The sequence below is a fragment of the Schistocerca cancellata genome, chromosome 9 (genome assembly GCF_023864275.1).
Source record: "Schistocerca cancellata isolate TAMUIC-IGC-003103 chromosome 9, iqSchCanc2.1, whole genome shotgun sequence".
NCBI classification, from domain to species: domain Eukaryota; kingdom Metazoa; phylum Arthropoda; class Insecta; order Orthoptera; family Acrididae; genus Schistocerca; species Schistocerca cancellata.
The window spans coordinates 199,734,601-199,753,440 of record NC_064634.1 but is presented as its reverse complement, the minus strand read 5'-3'; the positions used below and the strand labels follow the sequence as shown (position 1 = coordinate 199,753,440).

Genomic DNA, 18,840 nt, shown 5'->3' with positions numbered 1-18,840 from the left:
TCGCCGCGTTCTGGATTGGCACCGCATGATTTGGTGTTCTATTGCATTTTCTCTGGCAGGCAGCGCTGGGAGCAGGAGCACGTTCTTCGCCAGCTAGGCCGCGCCTTATTTGTCATTTCTGGTCCCTCCAGCACTGTCAAGCGACACCTGAACCAGACCCATTTGTGCCGCCCTCGGTTTTCTGCCACTGGTTATTTATTGGAAGCTTAGCTTCTGCTGCCTCAGCCCACAACTCCTCCGACGGCACCTCCACCGCTCGAGCCTCCACCGGGGGCGCGCCTGCTGTCGTCGCCGGTTACCTGCACCGGATGGGCGCCTCTCACTGCCACCACGGCCCCACCTCCGGCCGTCGTCACTGCTGCCGTGTTCCTCCGCGGTGCCAGAACCGATGGACGCTGAGGCTGTCGTCACGCCGCTGCCGCCGTCACCTATGGAGGTCGTTGCTCCGTCTTATCATCCGAGCTTACCCACTGGTGGTGTGCGGCCTGGGTAGGTTTTCCAAGGGGCGTTTTCCTCACCCTCTCATGAGCAATTCGGGGTCGTGGGCGGACAGCGCACCCCTGCAGTTCTGCTGTCCGCCCCCTCAGCTGCGCCGCCCCTGGGTCCCTCCACCCGCTGCCAGAAGCCATACTCAACGACGGTTCGTCGTTTCAAGGGGAAGGGGTGTGGTATCGATAGCTACGATGCCACGGTGTAGGTGCAAGTTCTTAAGTTGGCACTACAACAGACACCGACAACAGCGCCCTCTAGGCGGCGCTATGGAGCTCTACGAGCTCCGCTCCAGATTCAGCCCATTTGATCAAGAGCAGACAGCCAGGACACTTCACTTCAGCTTCACTTCATATAGAGAATTTGCACTACTTACAACGGGTCTAAGACTTCGCACCTACGTGCTCATCGTTACTAAAAGTTACGTATATGTCATTCGCTAATATTCTCTATTAAATGTACTTTTATGTAAAAAGTTGTACTGAGAGATTTTCACCTTTTCCTGCCCACTTCCTACATTCGGCCTACCCTTCAGAGTACAGGAATAGACCCACGCACCGCCTTGCAGATGGGATACAAAAGCAAATCAACAGATTAAAAATGAGTGAGCCAAAAAGCTTTAATCAATGTTAGGCTGCAGTCTGGATAACAGATGAAATTTTAAAATTTTTGCCAAACAAGTCTCACGACCAGAAATCAAAGAAACAATTGTGTTGGACTAAAAGGAGCTGAAATTCTTAGTGAAGAAGTACTAACATTCACTTTCCATGACTGAAAATAAAGGAACACTGGAACCTGAAAGAACAACAAAAAATGGTTCAAATGGCTCTGAGCACTATGGGACTCAACATCTTAGGTCATAAGTCCCCTAGAACTTAGAACTACTTAAACCTAACTAACCTAAGGACATCACACACACCCATGCCCGAGGCAGGATTCGAACCTGCGACCAGAGCAGTCCCGCGGTTCCACACTGCAGCGCCAGAACCGCTAGACCACCGCGGCCGGCCGAAAGAACAACACTATAGCTCTTGTAGTACATACAAAAAATTAGCATAAGTGACATTATAAGAGTACAAACTAATTTCAAATCATTGGACAATTTCATTAGGTTATATTTCACTAAACCTGTACTTGAATTCATGACCTTATGGCCATACAAAGTGATGTAGTTGTGTTTCTAATTCCTGGTTTCATGTCAAGTAAATCTGTAACTATTACTAATGTTCCCATATACATAAAAAAAAGATAAGAAAATATACTCTCAAATTTATCGGAAACCTCTCCCTCTCCCAATAAGTTCTGTTGATCTTTGTGTATTGTTACACTCCACCTTCTCAATTTTTATATAGGCTCATATTTAACTTCATTAGGTGAGCCTGAACTGAAACAAATCCAAGAACTTACCACAATCTGATTACTTCTGTCTTAAATGCTTCACATTAATGTAGCTCTACAAGCCACTGTACGTCTGCTCTTTAGACTCTGTTACTTCCAAGCTTTTTGAAACCTGCTTGTGTGCATCTGTGGCGATTGCCCATTATCTTACACTCAGGTAGATGTGTTAAAGACCTTGGCCGCTGTTCTGCCACACCCTATCTGTTTGATCTAGTCCATTTTAATTTCTCTCACTTAAAAGAAATTCTGTTGCAAAGGGCACTTTTTTATGACATCAGCTTTCAAGATACACTGAACATACTAAAAAGCCAGCACAGTTACAACAGTGCTGCTAACAACGAAAAAATCAAAGAGAAATTTTTTTGAAAAATCTCACAGCACAGTTTTCTTGGCAAATTCATTTATTACACACTGTATTTCAGCAATCAGACTTGATGAAGTCTTGAGAAGACCCATGAAAACAGTTTATCATATCATGGGTCTAATGGTGTGGCAATACTTCCTCACAGTGTATGCCACCTATCTGTAAATACTACTTTATGTCCAAACGCCAGAGTATATGGTGTCAAAAATTTTCAATAAAATAAAAGGCAGTAATATATTTAAAATGGAGTTTGGTTCACTGAAAAGATTGCTCTTTACTCTTCTGGTGGAAAAGTGTTATTATTCTGTCGCTGAATTCATTGAGGACAGCTTCACAGTCTGAACACAGGGATTGTATTACATGTATTATTTTATGTACTTTTGTAGCTGTAACTTAGAAATGTAAAATATAATGTAAACTTTTGTATTTCTCTTAAAAAAGTTTCTTTTGTAAACCTTGTCATGTCTCCTGTACATCAAATCAAATGATTTGAAAATTGTACGTAATGAGATGAATAAATCACATATTACATTATCACTGCTGTGCTTGCTTTTCACTTGCAGGAGTTAGTAATATAGGAAATTTCAACAGCCTTTTTGGTTGCAGAGTCCTAGCAGGAAAACTGAGTATTACTTTTATCATCCCATATTCCATAGCTACACAGTGCTCTCAAAAATGGACACAAACAGTCTAGACCGCAAAAACATTTATTTTGATCGCAACTGGATTAGGTCATAGATCAGTTTTTGACCATCCTCAGACACTTATACCATGGTGGAAGGCGGTGGCGGTGAATGGAGCGGGTGTTGTTTCCCATGGCTGATTTTATTCACTGGTGTATTTGTATAAGGGGTGCTCAAAAAGTTTCTGTTCAATGACTGTACCATTAAGAATTGGTGCGCCAATCAGGCAAAACTGCCGTGTGCATTGAGCCAATCGTCTCACGTACACACCAGGATGATGGTGCCCATTTGGTAAAACACCATGTCCTGCTGCTTGAAGAAGTCCGTAGCTGCCTGCTGCTTGAAGAAGTCTGTAGCTGCCTGCTGCACATTCATATCCAACAGGAATTGTTAACCATTCAAGGCCTTTTTTAAGGGACCCAATGCATGAAATCACACAGGGACAGATCACAAGTACAAGGCAGGTGCTCAAGTGTCTCCAACTTGAGTTGGTGTACTTTCTGCATTACAACATTTGCGATATGGGGACTTGGGGTGATCGTGAAGGTGACACACAATTCCACAACAGTGGTTTCTGACAGACATGCTGCCTATATACATTCTTGATTCTCCAATGAATGTTTACTGGCATTTGTCTCTCAGCAGCCAAGAAGAGAATAACATGATTTTGGTGCTGTTTGGATGTAAATAGTAGTAATTTCACCATAGTTCACATTTCCACACTTATCACACACGGCGCTCTTATAGCTGCATCAGAGACGCACCATGTTGCATATACACTACAGCAACGCCCTCCAACGGAAACTTTTTGATCGCCCCTTATATGATGAAACCTGGAATTTTTTTAAGCACAACCTCACCTTCACTTCTCACTCTGGCAGGGTAATAATGTATTGTCGATTGGAAAAGTCCGGGTCCTTCATTTGAGCAACAGCACTGGCATGGGGTAACAGGAGAGTAACATTACATTAGAGCATCCCCCAGAAATCATTGACAGCCACCAGGAATAATTTGAAGAAAGCAAAATGTCCTGTTTTTGAAATGTCATGGATAATAATATTACATGACTAAACACTTTAAGCAGAATATGTTGTTCTTATGGTCTTCAGTCCAAAGACTGGTTTGATGCAGTTCTCCACACTATTCTATCCTGTGCAAGCCTCTTCAACTATGCATAGCTGCTGCAACCTACATCCATAATTCGTTCCACTGTAGCTCAAAGTGGTTATTTTAAAAGAGACTGTAAAAATTAGGGAAAAGGTGAAAAGTGTCTAGTATTTTGACTAGTAAATTTCCGTTCAGCTTGATATGCAGATCTGATTTGTATAATTATACTTACATGGAACATGCAAACAAATTTACTCATGATGGATAAAACTACAAAAGTGTTTTTAAGGGGAGATTACACTACTACACTTAATATAGCACATGCTGTTATAACAATTTCTTTGAGTACACATGAAAGCGATTTGTCTACCAATCAATGTCTCGACTACAACATGAGCGGTTATTTCTATTAATTCCACTATTTGTATGCCATGCAGAAATTACCCATATCCCACAAATAGATCCAACAAAACACAAAGACAAAGGAGATTAGAAAGGGGGAGAGGAGAAGATAAATGAAATATGTGAATATTACCTTTCTGATTATCATTTGGTTTTTCACTCTGATTAGTAATTAATCTTGTAGGCTTTATTCGTCGTTTCTGGCTCCTTGATGGTTGCACATTTTCTTCATTGATATTGGAGAACCCATGACCATGAGTTTGATTCCTATGGCCCCTCTTCTTGGTCAAACTTCTGTTACTATCCTTGACAATGAAGTCATTGAGACTAAAAGTACTACATGGCTTACTGATTTTTCCAGTGAATTGAATTTTTTCCCAGTGATGAGATGGTGAGGCAGGATCTGATGAGCTCCTGGACAAGGGTGACACAGAGCTAAAAATAGACCGTGTATGTTCTGGACTATCAGTTGGACTAAAAATTTGTGAGCATCTATTTTTTGGAGTTGATGGATCAACTTTCGTCAGAGCTACCTTCTTTTTTGTTTCAGATTTTGGACTATCTCTGTTCTCTATGTGACAAGTTTTGGTTCTCAACTCGTCTTCTAAAAGTTTTTGTCCAGAATTTTGTTTCTGTGCACTATGAGAATTACATATGGTTGTCTCTTCAGATGCACGATTCCCTATGTTGTTGAGCTTATCATTTTTGATCACTTCACAAGTATGTTTCGATTGCAAGTTGCATGGAAACAACTCTACTTTCTTAGGTCTTGAGACTTTATTCTCACTGTTCCGTCTTAAAACTGAGCCGGAACTAAAATTTCCATTTTGAGCTCTAGCCTTTGTTGGTTTTAGAGGAGTAGTTGCAGAAGGAGATGGTTTAAGAGCACTGAAAAATAAATGAATGAATGAATAAATAAATAAAAAGAACAGCACTTATAAATAATGACTTATACATTAAACAATGGAAAATCCCAGATGGAATGTAAGAATATAATGAAAAGGATAGTTGCTAGTCACCATGTAACTGAGATGCCAAGTTGCAGAAAGGCACAAAAACACTGTCACACAATTAGCTTTCGGCCAAAAAGGCTTTTGTCAAAATTAGACAACATACACACAAGCACACACTCACCCAAACATAACACACACACACACACACACACATGATGACATTCAATGGCAGCTGGAGCCAGCCTGTGAGCAGCAGGGCATTGTGGGAGAGGCAACTGGGTGGGGGTGAGACGGTGACTGGAGCAGGAAGGGGAGTGGTGTGGGACAGTAAAGTGCTGCTGGGAGTGTGCTGGGCGAGCTGGAGAGTGGGGCAGCTAGGTGCAGTCTGGAGGTTAGATGGAAGGCAGGGGTGAGAGGAGGGGGCGGGGGAGGTTATCAGAAAAGGAGAGAATTAAAGAGACCGGGTACATTGGTGGATTAGATGGCTGTGTGGTGTTGGAATGGGAACAGGGAAGGGACTACATGGGTAAGGACAATGACGAACGAAGGTTGAGACCAGGAGAGTTACGAAAATGTAGGATATATGGCAGGGAGAGTTCCCACCTGCGCAGTTCAGAAAAGCTGGTGTTGGGAAGGATCTAGATGGCACAGGCTGTGAAGCAGTCATTGAAATCAAAGACATCGTGTTGGGCAGCATGCTCAGCAACAGGGTGGTCCAGTTGTTTCTTGCCCACTGTTTGTCGATGGCCATTCATGCGAACAGACAGCTTGCTGGTTGTCTTGCCCACATAGAATGCAGCACAGTGGTTGCAGCTTAGCTTGTAAATCATATGACTAGTTTCACAGGTAGCCATACCTTTGATGGTATAGGTGATGTTTGTGACAGAACTGGAGTAGGTGGTGAAGGTGGGAGAATGTATGGACAGGTCTTGCAACTAGGTCTATTACAGGGAAATGAATCACGAGGCAAGAGGTTGGGAGCAGGTGTTGTGCAGGGATGGACCAGCATATTGTGCAGGTTTGGTGGATGGCATAATACCACTGTGGGAGGCGCAGGAAGGATAGTGAGCAGGACATTCTTCATTTCAAGGCATGACAAGAGGTAGTCAACACTCTCGTGGAGAATGTAATTCAGTTGCTCCAGTCCGGGGCAGTACTGAGTCACAAGGAGAGTGCTCCTCTGTGGCCGGACAGTGGGGCTTTGGGAAGTGTTGGGTGACTGTAAAGATAATGCAAGGGAGATCTGTTTCTGTACAAGTTTGGGAGGGTAATTACGATCTATAAAGGCCTCAGTGAGACCCTCTGTATATTGTGAGAGGCACTGCTCGTCAATAAAGATGCAACAGGCATGGGTGGCTAGGCTGTATGGAAAGAGACTTTTTGGTATGGAATGGGTGGTACCTGTCAAAGTGGAGGTGTTGCTGGTGGTTGGTAGGTCTGGTATGGACAGAGGTACTGATATATCCATCTTTGAGATGGTGTTCAACATCAAGGAAGGTGGCTTGATGCGTCAGTAGGACCAGGTGAAGCGAATGGGGGAGAAGGTGTCAAGGTTCTGGAGGAAAGTGGATAGGTGTTCTTACACCCCATCCAGATCATGAAGGTGTCATCAATGAATCTGAACCAGGTGAGTAGTTTGGTATTCTGGGTGTTTAGGAAGGATTCCTCTAGGTGCCCCATGAATAGGTTAGCATAGGATGGTGCCATGCTGGTGTCCATAGCTGTACGCTGGATTTGTTTGTAGGTAATACCTTCAAATTGTGGATGAGAATATAGTTGGTGATGGCGACTAGGAAGTAGGTGGTTGGTTTGGAATCTGTTTGCAGTGGGAAAGGTAGTGTTCAATAGCCATGAGGTCATGGGCATTAGAGATGTTAGTAAGGGAGGTGGTACCAATAGTGATGAGCATGTCATCGTGTGGTAAAGGGACATGAACTGTGCCGAGTTGGTGGAGGAAATGATTGGTATCTATTATGTACATGGGTAGGTTGCGGGTAATAGGCTGAAGGTGTTGGTCTACAAGAGCAGAGATTCTCTCAGTGGGAGCACAAAACTGGCCACAATTGGGCACCCTGGATGGTTGGGTTTATGGACTTTAGGAAGTATGTAGGAGGTAGGAGTGTGGGGAATGGTACAGGTCAGGAGAGAGATGAACTCTGGGGAGAGGTTCTGGGATAGGCTCACAGATTTGAGTAAAGACTGGAGATTGTCAGCAGGTTATGAGGTCGGTGTTAGATTTTAGATGGTGGAACTATGGACCTCCAGGAGCTAGAGCAACATGCACAATGTCACCTCGAAAAACCCTCCAACCTGCTCATATCCTACTCCTGCCTTGGACTACCACTGTCCAATACCTCTACAACAACCTCCAAACCTCTCCTACGTCCCCTCATAGCTGAAAATACCTGTCTCGCAGACCTACTACATTAACCCCGCCCTCCAAAACTGCCTCCCACCACCACAAAGAATCCAGAAACTAAACAGACCTAAAACACATTCACAAACCTTTCCTCCAAAAGCTTAGCCCTGCAACAGTATCAGTCCTTTCCAAGGGCCTCATCTTCTGCCCCACCTCCAAATTCAATCAAGCCAGACTTGTTAAAGACCTTCTCTCCTTCTCCGGGTCCCTACAGTGGAAAAACTTTTTTGCCACCAACCCTACCAATCAGACTCAACCAAAGACCAATGTTGAACCCTGCCTGACTCAGTTTACACCTCCAGCCAGCTGTGACCCCCCCCCCCCCCACACACACTGTTATCAAATCACCCAGTTAACCTTCCAGAATTACTTAACCCCAAACTCCTAATTCCTCAGCATACAAACCAACCTTGCAAACGCAGAAAGATCCGCAATCCACCACCTAAAAACTGTTCCGGACCTTATTATTCTACCTGCTGACAAAGGCTCCACTGTTGCTGTTTTGAACCACAATGATTACCTGGCAGAAGGACTCCGCCAGCTGTCAGATTCATCGACCTACAAACCCTGCCACAGTGACCTATTCCAGAAATCCAGTAGGATCTCAAGTTTCTACTCAAAACCTTAGGCCCATCCCAGAAAATCTCTTGGAGACAATCACTCTCCTCACCTCTAACATTCCCTGAACTCCTGTCTTCTACACGCTTCCTAAAGTCTGTAAACCCAACCACCCTGTATGCCCCATTGTGGCCGGTTACTGTGTCCCCACTGAGAGAATTTCTGCTTTAATAGCTTCAGCCTATTACCCACAACTACCCTACTACATAAAAGATAGCAACCATTTCTTCCACTGTCTCTCCACAGTTCATGTCCCTTTACCGCATGGTGCCCAGCTCATCACTACTGATGCCACCTCCCTTTACACTAACATCCCTAATGCCCATGGCCTTACTGCTACTGAACAATACCTTTCCCAGTGCTCGATGGATTCCAAACCAACCACCTCCATCCTAGTTGCCACGACCAACTACATTATCACCCACAATTACTTCTCCTTTGAAGGTATTACCTACAAACAAATCCAGATTACGACTATGGGCACCAGCATGGAACCATCCTATGCCATCCAATTCATGGGCCATCTAAAGGAATCCTTCCTAAACACCCAGAATCCCAGACCCCTCACCTGGTACCTGGTTCAGATTCGTTGATGCTATCTTTGTGATCAGAACTGAGAGTGAGGACACCCTATCCACATTCCTCCAGAACCTCGACATCATCTCCCCCATTTGCTTCACCTGGTCCTACCCAACCCATAAAGCCACCTTCCTTGATGTTGACCACCACCTCAAAGATGCCTATATCAGTACCTCTGTCCCTATAAACCTACCAATTACTAGCAATACCTTCATTTTGATAGCTGCCACCCATTCCTTAGCAAGAAGTCCCTTCCATACAGCCTAGTCACCCATGGCCATCGCATCTGTAGTGACAAACGGTCCCTCTCACAATATACAGAGGGTCTCACTGAGGCCTTTACTGATCATAATTACACTCACAACCTTGTACAAAAACAGATCTACTGTGTCTTATCTTTCCAGTCACCCAACACGTCCCAAACACCTTGCTTCAGGTTCTTATCCCTGTAACAGACATAGATGCCAGACCTGTCCCATACATCCTCCCACTGCCAGCTACTCCAGTCCTGTCACAAACATCATCTATCCCATCAAAGGCATGGGTACCTGTGAAATTAGTCATATGATATAATTGCTAAGCTGCAACCGTTGTGTAAAATTCTATGTGGGCATGACAACCAGCAAGCTGTCTGTCCACATGACTGGCCATCGACAAACAGTGGCTAAGAAACAACTGGACTACCCTGTTGCTGAGCACGCCGTCCAACATGACATCATTCATTTCAATGACTGCTTCACAGCCTGTCCCACCTGGATCCTTCCCAACACCAGCTTTTCTGAATTGCGAAGATGGGAACTCTCCCTGCTGTATATCTTATGTTTCTGTAACCCTCCTGGTCTTAACCTTCGTTCGTCATTGCCCTTACCCATGTAGCCTCTTCCCTGTTCCCATTCTAGCACCACGCAGCCCTCTATTCCACCAATGCACCCAGTCTCTTTACTTCTCTCTTTTTCTGCTAAGGACCCCCCCCCCCCCCCCCCGCCCTTCTTCTCCCAATGCATCTAGCTGCCCCACTCTCCACCTCGCCCTACAGTAATCTACCATCCCCCCCCCCCCCCCAGCCTCCTCCTTACCCCCAACCAATTGCCTTGTTGGCCAAAAGCTAACTGTGTGACAGTCTTTTTGTTGTGCCTTTCTGTGACTCAGTAGAAACTATTCTTTTCATTATGTTGAACTTATACATTATATATAAAATAGAGCTACTGATGTACTACAACTTGCCATGTTCAGGTAATGAAGTTATTTTAAGACTAGTTATTTCAAAACATAAGGTACACTAAATGTTTCTGGGAAGTCATGTGAATTAGCTACACGTAATACCACTTCAATATGTATTTCTTACTCATGATTCTGTAATAAGAGCATTAATTGACCACTCTTGACACAGTCCGGTGTGAACAATCTAAGAAAGGATAATCTATTGCCACAAAACTGGACAAGGGGACATGACTATAAAAGCGAACTCACAATAGTTATAAAGTACAAGCAAAAAACACACAAACACACTTCATATAGCCTGAGAACAGTGATGTAAACCTACCTCGCAAATTCATTTACAAAATACCAACATCTCCCCCGTCTACCAACTGATATGCCAATTGATCCTTTAGCTACTGCCTTCCAGCCATAGCTGTGCGAAATTTACAAGAATTCCCCAAATCAAAACCTGTATTTATTCATTACGTAGCATACCTCTTCCCTTCCGAGAAGATTCATCCCATATCTTTAACGTTGCTCTCCCACTCAACTACCTTAACTCTAATAATCTACTCATTGAGGACAATCTCCCAAATTTACCATACTGGACTTCCATTTACATTTTATTACTACCATGTATCCCTTATCATACCCTTGTATGTCAATTAAGACATTAAAACTAATTGCTTTCTTGACCAACAATTCTAGTGATGACTGGTAAGCTGGCACATCCACAGTCACTACCCTCTTGCAACTTAGCCAGAAGTACAGTGCACAAAAGCCTGCTAGAAATATGCCACAACTGGTGGCTGATATGCTCAAGACTAATACTTTGTGAGCCTGTTATTCCCAGAAATGGTTTACATGCTGCCACATTTGTTCCATCGAAATTCCCCCTTGGTGAGACTATTACTCTGTCCAAGGACTGAAAAAGCTCTGGATTGAGAGTGTCATTTAAATACACAAATTTTGAAGGGTAATGCCCTCAGAGATCCTTCTGGTCAATATAATGTACTGTGCGACAATGTCATAACAGCTGAGCCTGTGAGCATAGCTGGAAGACAAAAACCTCTCCCGGCTACCTCGCAAGTCTCATTAGTGTTCATTCTGCTTTCCTGAAGCTTGAGTTTTTTCAATTTTACTGGTCTGTCTCCTTCATAGCAGTTCAACCATACATTTTGCAGCATGATCATGGAATATAACCAATGAGAACCCACCCTCTGGAAGCACGTTTGGGCTGGCAGAAGCTCCTTCCCACAACTCATCCCATTTACTTACCCCCAGAAACAACCTCGCTTCACATGTCTGCATATCAGTCCATACTTGGCCACCTAGACAGATCACAAATTACTCTATCACCCCCTTGCTTGTACACAAAATCGACAAAGAAAAACAATATCAGTAGTAACAACATGAAAAACTAACAACTCCATGAAGAAAAACAATAAATATCCCTACATAAAAAGAAAAACCCTATGTACATTTCACATCCTGATTGGCTGCCAATAACTGAGGTATCCCTTCTACCATCCCTTTAAATGGTTTTATGTTAGTGACATGTATAACAGATGTTTTTGGGGGAATTGTATCTTCACGTTGAACAATGCGGTCACTTCCACAACCTAATATGGTCCCTAGCATTTTGTTAAAAATGTCTTCATTTTCCTCTTGGACATATGGCATTTCCCTGCTGTACACTGTCTCAAATGGCGAGAAGTCCGTTGCAGTATGAATTTTCGAATATGCATACTGTACATATGGTAAATAAGCGTCTAAATCATCATTCTGGAACCTACATAATAGCTTAACATCGTTGGAATTTGTGCATGTGTTCCATTTTCCCATTAGTGTACGGATGAAACGAACTTGTCTGTAATTTCCTTACACACAATACGCGGCATAGTTGCTTTATTAATTCCGAGACAAAATTCGTACCTTGGTCTGTAATTATAGTCTCAGGAAACGTAAACTTTAATATCCAGTTGTTTACTAATGCCTGCCCTATAGTACTAGCCCGTTGCTCTGCCATCGGTACCATTACCGCAAATTGAGAAAAATGATTGATTATCACGAGAACATACCTATTTCCTGCAAGTGTCTTGTTAAATGACCCAAGGCCATCCAATCCCAACATAGAAAATGGACTGGACACCTCTGGTAACCTTTGCAATGGCACTTTCTCATGTGTGATGTCAGCCCTTTGCATGCATGGCGCACAGTCCTTAACATACTGCTCCACATCACACTTCCTGTTCCTCCAAGAAAACTGCTCTGCTCCATGTCTGTCCATCGCACAACGCCTACCATGACTTGACAACATATGGTCACAAGCTTGCTGCAAAACTTCCTTCCAAAAACCCTCTGGAACCACCAAATATGGGTTCTACACAACAAAACCTCAAGCACAACAAAATGTAGCTGTGACTTACATGCCTGGCACTCCTTATTCCTTGCTACTGCCTACTGTCACTCTTCAACGCTCCTCCTTACCATACTTAATATTTCTACCCCATGGCTTAATAAATCTGCATTTGCGTGAGACCTCCTTGGCTTATACATTACCTCATACTTCAAATGGTTCAGATGGCTCTGAGCACTGCGACTTAACTTCTGAGGTCATCAGTCACCTAGAACTTAGAACCAATTAAACCTAACCAACCTAAGGACATCACACACATCCATGCCCGAGGCAGGATTCGAACCTGCGACCGTAGCGGTCACTTGGCTCCAGACTGTAGCGCCTAGAACTGCACGGCCCCTCCGGCTGGCTTACCTCATACTCAAATTCACTAAGCCTAAGTGGCCACCGAGTTAATCTACTAGATGGATCTTTCAAACCAAGAAATCATTTCAATGTGACATGATCTGCCATGATCTTAAACTTCCTACCATACAGATAACACCAAAAATATGTAATATCATATATGATTGTCAACATCTCTTTCTCCGTTGTTGAGTAGTTAAGATCCACCTTGTTTAACTGTCTTGAAATGTTTGCTACCGGATGTTCCTGACCATCCACCATCTGTCCCAAAACTCAACCGACTGCCTCATTTGAAGCATCACACGAAAGGAAAAACTCTTTCTTAAAATCCATAAAAACCATAACTGGAACTGAAACTAATATTTCAACTTTTCAAACACTTCCTGACATTTCTGTGACCAATGGAATTTTGTCCCCTTTTCTGTAGCTTGTTCAACAGTCCGGCTGTTTTCACAAAGTCTTTCACAAACAGTCTATAATAATTACAGAGTGCAATGAATGACTGTACACGCTTAGTTGTTTGTGGTATTGTATAATTTTCTCTGTAATACAAGGATAGGTCCATATCCCACACTCACTAATCACACGCCCCAGATAGTTACTCGAGTTTGCGCAAAATGGCACTTGTCTACACTTGATGTCAAATGTGCCGATCGTAGTCTACTAAAGACATCCTCCAAACATTTCACATGCTCCGATAGGTCCTTTGAATAGACAATTATATCATCGAGATAGACTAGACAGGTTTTTGGCTTTAATCCTCTCAGTATCCCATGTAACAACTGCTGAAAAGTTGCCAGTGTGTTCTTTAATCCAAATAGCAGGCATTTGTAATGAAAGAGTCCTACTGGGATGGTAAATGCTGTTTTGGCCTACCTTCAGGCACCACCTCCAATTCATGGTATCTGCTCCTGAGGTCCACTGTAGTAAAGAAGTGACACTGACCTACATTATCTAAACTTTCCGTGATGTTTGGAATTGGATAATCATCCGAAATGGTTCGTGCATTTAGATATCTGTAGTCACAGCAAAATCTTATTTGTGTGTCCCATCGGCTGATTTTTTTGGCACAATGACAATATTTGCATTCTAGGGACTATCATTTGGTTCTATCATCCCCTGTAGTAGTTGTTCACTAAATTCTTCTACCAATGGTTGAAGCTGCTTTGCTGTAAAGTATGACTTCCTATAAATTGGTGCACTATCCTCTGTTGGTATGTGATCATGCATCAGCTGGGCTGCTGGTAACCTTCCATTCCCACAAAATAAATCTCTAAACCTCAAAAACAAGTTCTCCATAGCCATTCGATCACTGCCCTTCAAATGAACTACTTTCCCTAGTAATACTTCCTTATCGATAGTTTGCTTGTGGCTTTCCTCTGGGCTCAACATATCGAAGTCCTTATCTTTCAAGACTTCTAGAGTGGCTATTATTGCATCCTTTGATAGAGTCACCTCCCCTCTGCCAAAGCTATTAACACTAACAGGAATCATCTAATCCCGATTACTGTCACTCACATGTGCTAGGCCTCTGTGGATAAAACAATGTGAACTATCCAACTCTTCATTACTTAAGAGTGGTTCAACCACATATAATGTTTCCCTTGGCAAATCGGTTTCCACTGAAACCCACACTGTCTTTCCTGTATCTGCTGGTATTTTAGCTTGTTGACCGATCTTTACTGAAAATGTACACAGTTTAGCTGGTCTCACCTTCATGACAGGTGAACTTTGTGGCATTGTCTTAGTTGCAATTGTTTCCCCTAGTTGAAATACAGTCTCAAGGAATTTCACTGTACATTGCAAAAGATCAATCTTAGCGTGATGTTTGTTGAGAAAGTCTACCTGAGAATCACTGAACAACCTTTGCCTATGCATGGTTACACCTTCATGTGTTCACTGAACTTAGGTTTCCCAACTGAAAACTCCATTACTTCTGTATCCCATGATTCCACCCTATTATCATTATCTCGCAAATCCCAAGTAACCTATACCATGGTGGCCCCAGTCTCCTTCTTCCCATGAGGTCCAGACTGATAACGGACACATTCACATCTGTGTCTACCAAAAATCTCTATTTCCTGCCACCTGCTAAGCCCACTAAGCTACATTCTGTCTGTGCACTAATTTGTGCCATGTTACGGTCTATCGGGACTGTCTTCCCAACTGCTGAAGCAGTCCTGTTTGCATTTAACAGATGCTTCTTTGCTGGTCCTTTCCACCCTCCCTACCACTATGCTCAAATACCTAGTGGCCCACTATGCCACTTGCATAGCACTCTGGTTGCCCACACTGTTTCCTTACATGCTCCTCCTGACCACATCTATAACACCTGACTTCAGAAGCGAACATGGGACTGTACACTCTCTGCTTTGTACCCACATCCGCCTCTTTTATAAGTGTTGCAATCCTAAGAGGTGACCCTAAGTCCTCTGGGTTCTCCATTCATACCCTCCATGTCATTTCAGTGGGTATACCATGCAAAAAAACATACACTGTTCTGTTTTCTGCCTCCTGTAACAGTTCCCTAAGAGCTTCTACAGTCTGGGTCTGTACATATGTCTTTGCATTTAGATTACAGATTCTATCCAAGAACCCTTCCACAGACTTGCTGCATTGCATCAACAACATACTTAATTTCTCTCGATAAAATCGCACACTGTTCTGCTTTTAGTTACCACTTGCACAATACTGCGGCCCACTCCTGAAATGTATGTGCTTTACTCAATGTCTCATGATAGACAACATATGCTTTGGCGTTCCCTGCCAAATGCATATTAGCAACATAGAGGGTTACTTCATCTTACCACCCATGTGCTTCTACAGCTTCCCTAACATCCTAAAGAAAACTGCCACGTCCCCCATTGCCTTGCTCCCGAAGGGATTAATCCATGCGACCACTGCTGCGTCATACAGAACAGAAAGCACTCCGATCCAGACTTACTTTCTGCGAGACCCTGATTGTGGCTGATCATGTCTCTCCTTATGAGCCCCTAACTCACAATTAAGTTCAAAATTTCTCTTCTTCACGCTCTCAAAATACTCTGTCGATGCTTGCACTTGCTGAGTTAAAGCAGCACCTGCATCTGTGGTAGTAGCACATCTTTCTACCACTTGACCGTTTTGTTGTTGTTGTTGTGACAGTCTTTTTGTTGTCCTTATCTGTGACTCAGCATCTTCGCTGTGTAGTGAGTAGCAACTATCATTTTCATAATATTGTTACTTTCCACCACTTTGCTTACTTAATGCATTTTACAAGAAGGACTTTCCTTCTCATCCTGCCTGGTAAGTCTCCTCTGACCCATGGTTCTGGGTGACTTTCCTGAAATCTACCTCTTTTCCTAGACCATTCCAGTCCTTTTCCTTCACCCTTCTTCCTTCCCCTTCAAGCCTTCTCTGCCTGAAGAAGGAACCACTGGCTCTAAAAGCTTGCCTAATTATAATCTTTTATGTGTGCATTCTGCCGCCGCTTGGTGAGTAGACTTTTTAATCTAAAAGAGAGAGAGAGAGAGAGAGAGAGAGAGAGAGAGAGAGAGAGAGAGAGAGAAGAAGAAGAAGAAAAAGAAGAAACTAGTAATAAATAATTTAGGAGTAAAGGAGACCACTCACCAAATAGTAGAAACGTTGAGCTGTAAACAGGCACACACAAAAGAGAAAGAACATAAGAAGAGGGGTTGAGGTGAGTAGCTAATGACTTGGAAGGAGGCAGCCGGGGTTTGCTGGCTAGGAACGAGGGAGAGAGAGGGGAGGCAGGTGTATGGGCTAGACACGTAATGCATGCCTGCCAGAGCTGGATGATGGTCATGACGATGATGATGTTTGGTTTGTGGGGTGCTCAACTGCGCAGTCATCAGCGCCCGTACATAGTCCCAGTTTTGACACCAATTTTTGCACAGCCCAATCAAGTCACTGTCACAAATGATGATGATGGTGATAAAATGATGAGGACAACACAGACACCCAGTTCCCGGGCCAGAGCTGGAGGGGAATGGCACACAACGAAGGTGGCACGAACTGGGAGGGGGTGACAGGATGGAGGAAAGGAAAACCTGTTGGGTGGATGGTATGGGAATGGTAGGTTAATGGAAATTGAGGCCAGGAGGATTATGGAAGTGAAGGATGTGTTCCAAGTATAACTCCCATCTGTATAGTTCCAAGAAGCTGGAGGTCAAGCAAAGCATCCAGATGATCCGGATTGTGCAGCAGACATAGAAATTGAGTATGTTGCATTCAGCTGCACGTTGTGCCATTGGATGGTCAGCTTTGTTTTTGCCCACATTTTGACAGTGGTCATTCAATCTGGTGGACTGCTGCTAGGTTGTCATACTGAGATAACAAGCTGTGCAGTGACTGCAGCAGGCTTGATATATGACTTGGCTGCTTTCAAAGGTGGCCCTGCCCGTCATGGGCATGTGATGAAATTGGATAGCCCTGTGACCAGACTGGGGTATGGGGGGTGGGGGGCTTTCCTTCTCTGGTACTGTTTTAACACTGTTCTTTTCAAAAGTGTATCTATTCAAAGGATGAAATAGCATTGGCAGAATAGACATAAAAATTGCATTTTGTCTCCCCATTATATGATTTCTCAGCATTTTGCTTCAACATATGACAGACGTACACAGAAAAAACAATTCATGTACATTTCATATATGATTTAAGATCGACTTTTTAGGACCACCAAAATGATGAATGCCTAAAACTGATGTGATCGCAATGTCAGACATTGAAGTCACACTCAGGAGGATGACAGTTCAGATCCCCCTCACGCCAGCCACATCTAAGCTTTCCACAATTTCTCCAAATCGCTTAAGACAAATGAAAGGGCATACCCACCTTCCTTCCTTAATCCAAGCTTACACTCCTCAGCTAATAATCTCATTGTTGATGGAATATTAAAACCAAATCTTCCTTCCTTACCCCAATGTCCGAAGAAGTCTAGAAGTGACTTTTACACAGCATTTAAAATTGAATGTCTGATGATTATTATGATTTTATACTGTCACTAACTTTGGTCCAGAGACCATCATTTGGTGGACATATTATGACAGACAGATGATAGTGTCTAAACTGAAATTAGTTGTAAATTCGAATATAACATATATTGGGCTTAATATATATGTTTTTTCTTCCTTTTCCTCTATCTGCTTTAAACAAGAATGGTCTTTCTTTTGTCACCTTTCTCTGCCTCATTCACTTGTCTGCACAAGATAATCTGAATAAATAAAGTTAACAGATTTCAAGAAAACTGACATGTTTATGTATTACTTTGTTTTATGATGTCATAACAATCGTAAGACTATTTATATAGCCTTTACAAATAAATTGTATTTTCTGGACAAGTCGCATATTCCGAAGCGCTGACACAGTTCAGAGTATTGGTAGGTAAAGACATAATCATTTATGTGCGCAGGAAAGAAGTTTGGTGCTAGCATACAATGCAGCACAAATGGAAAGTAAAACAATTTATCTTAAATTTTATAACAGAGGTGATAGATAGAAACATCACAAAATTAATCTTAACACCATTCCTCCTGAGTAAAACTCCCATTCAGTATTCACAACATTATGTCAAACAGTGTCCTTAAGTTTTAGATTTTGCAATATTCTGACAAGAAATAGTTGCCAGCATGAGTTCTACACCTACACCTGTACTGATACTCTGCAAAAAATTGAAAAGCGCACAGCAGAAGATATTAAGGTGCCTTCCTGTTCCGTTTGGATACATAGCCAATGGAGAATAGTTGTTTAAATGCTTCTGTGTGAATGGTAATTAGTCTAATCTTGTCTTTACAGTCCCTATGTGAATATTGCATATGGGGCTTTAGTGCATTCCTCATTTAATATTGGTTTTCAAAACTGTAAGT

General features: G+C 42.9%; 1 protein-coding gene across 2 annotated transcripts in view; it reads right to left on the bottom strand.

Moving 5' to 3' along the window:
• LOC126100622 (codanin-1) overlaps window positions 1–18,840 on the bottom strand; it is a 157,955-nt gene that overhangs the window by 129,921 nt on the left and 9,194 nt on the right. For both annotated transcript variants that reach the window (XM_049911248.1, XM_049911249.1), the window contains exon 3: window positions 4,577–5,331. In XM_049911248.1, coding sequence (XP_049767205.1) covers window positions 4,577–5,331 — 755 coding nt within the window. The remainder of the gene's footprint in view (window positions 1–4,576; window positions 5,332–18,840) is intronic.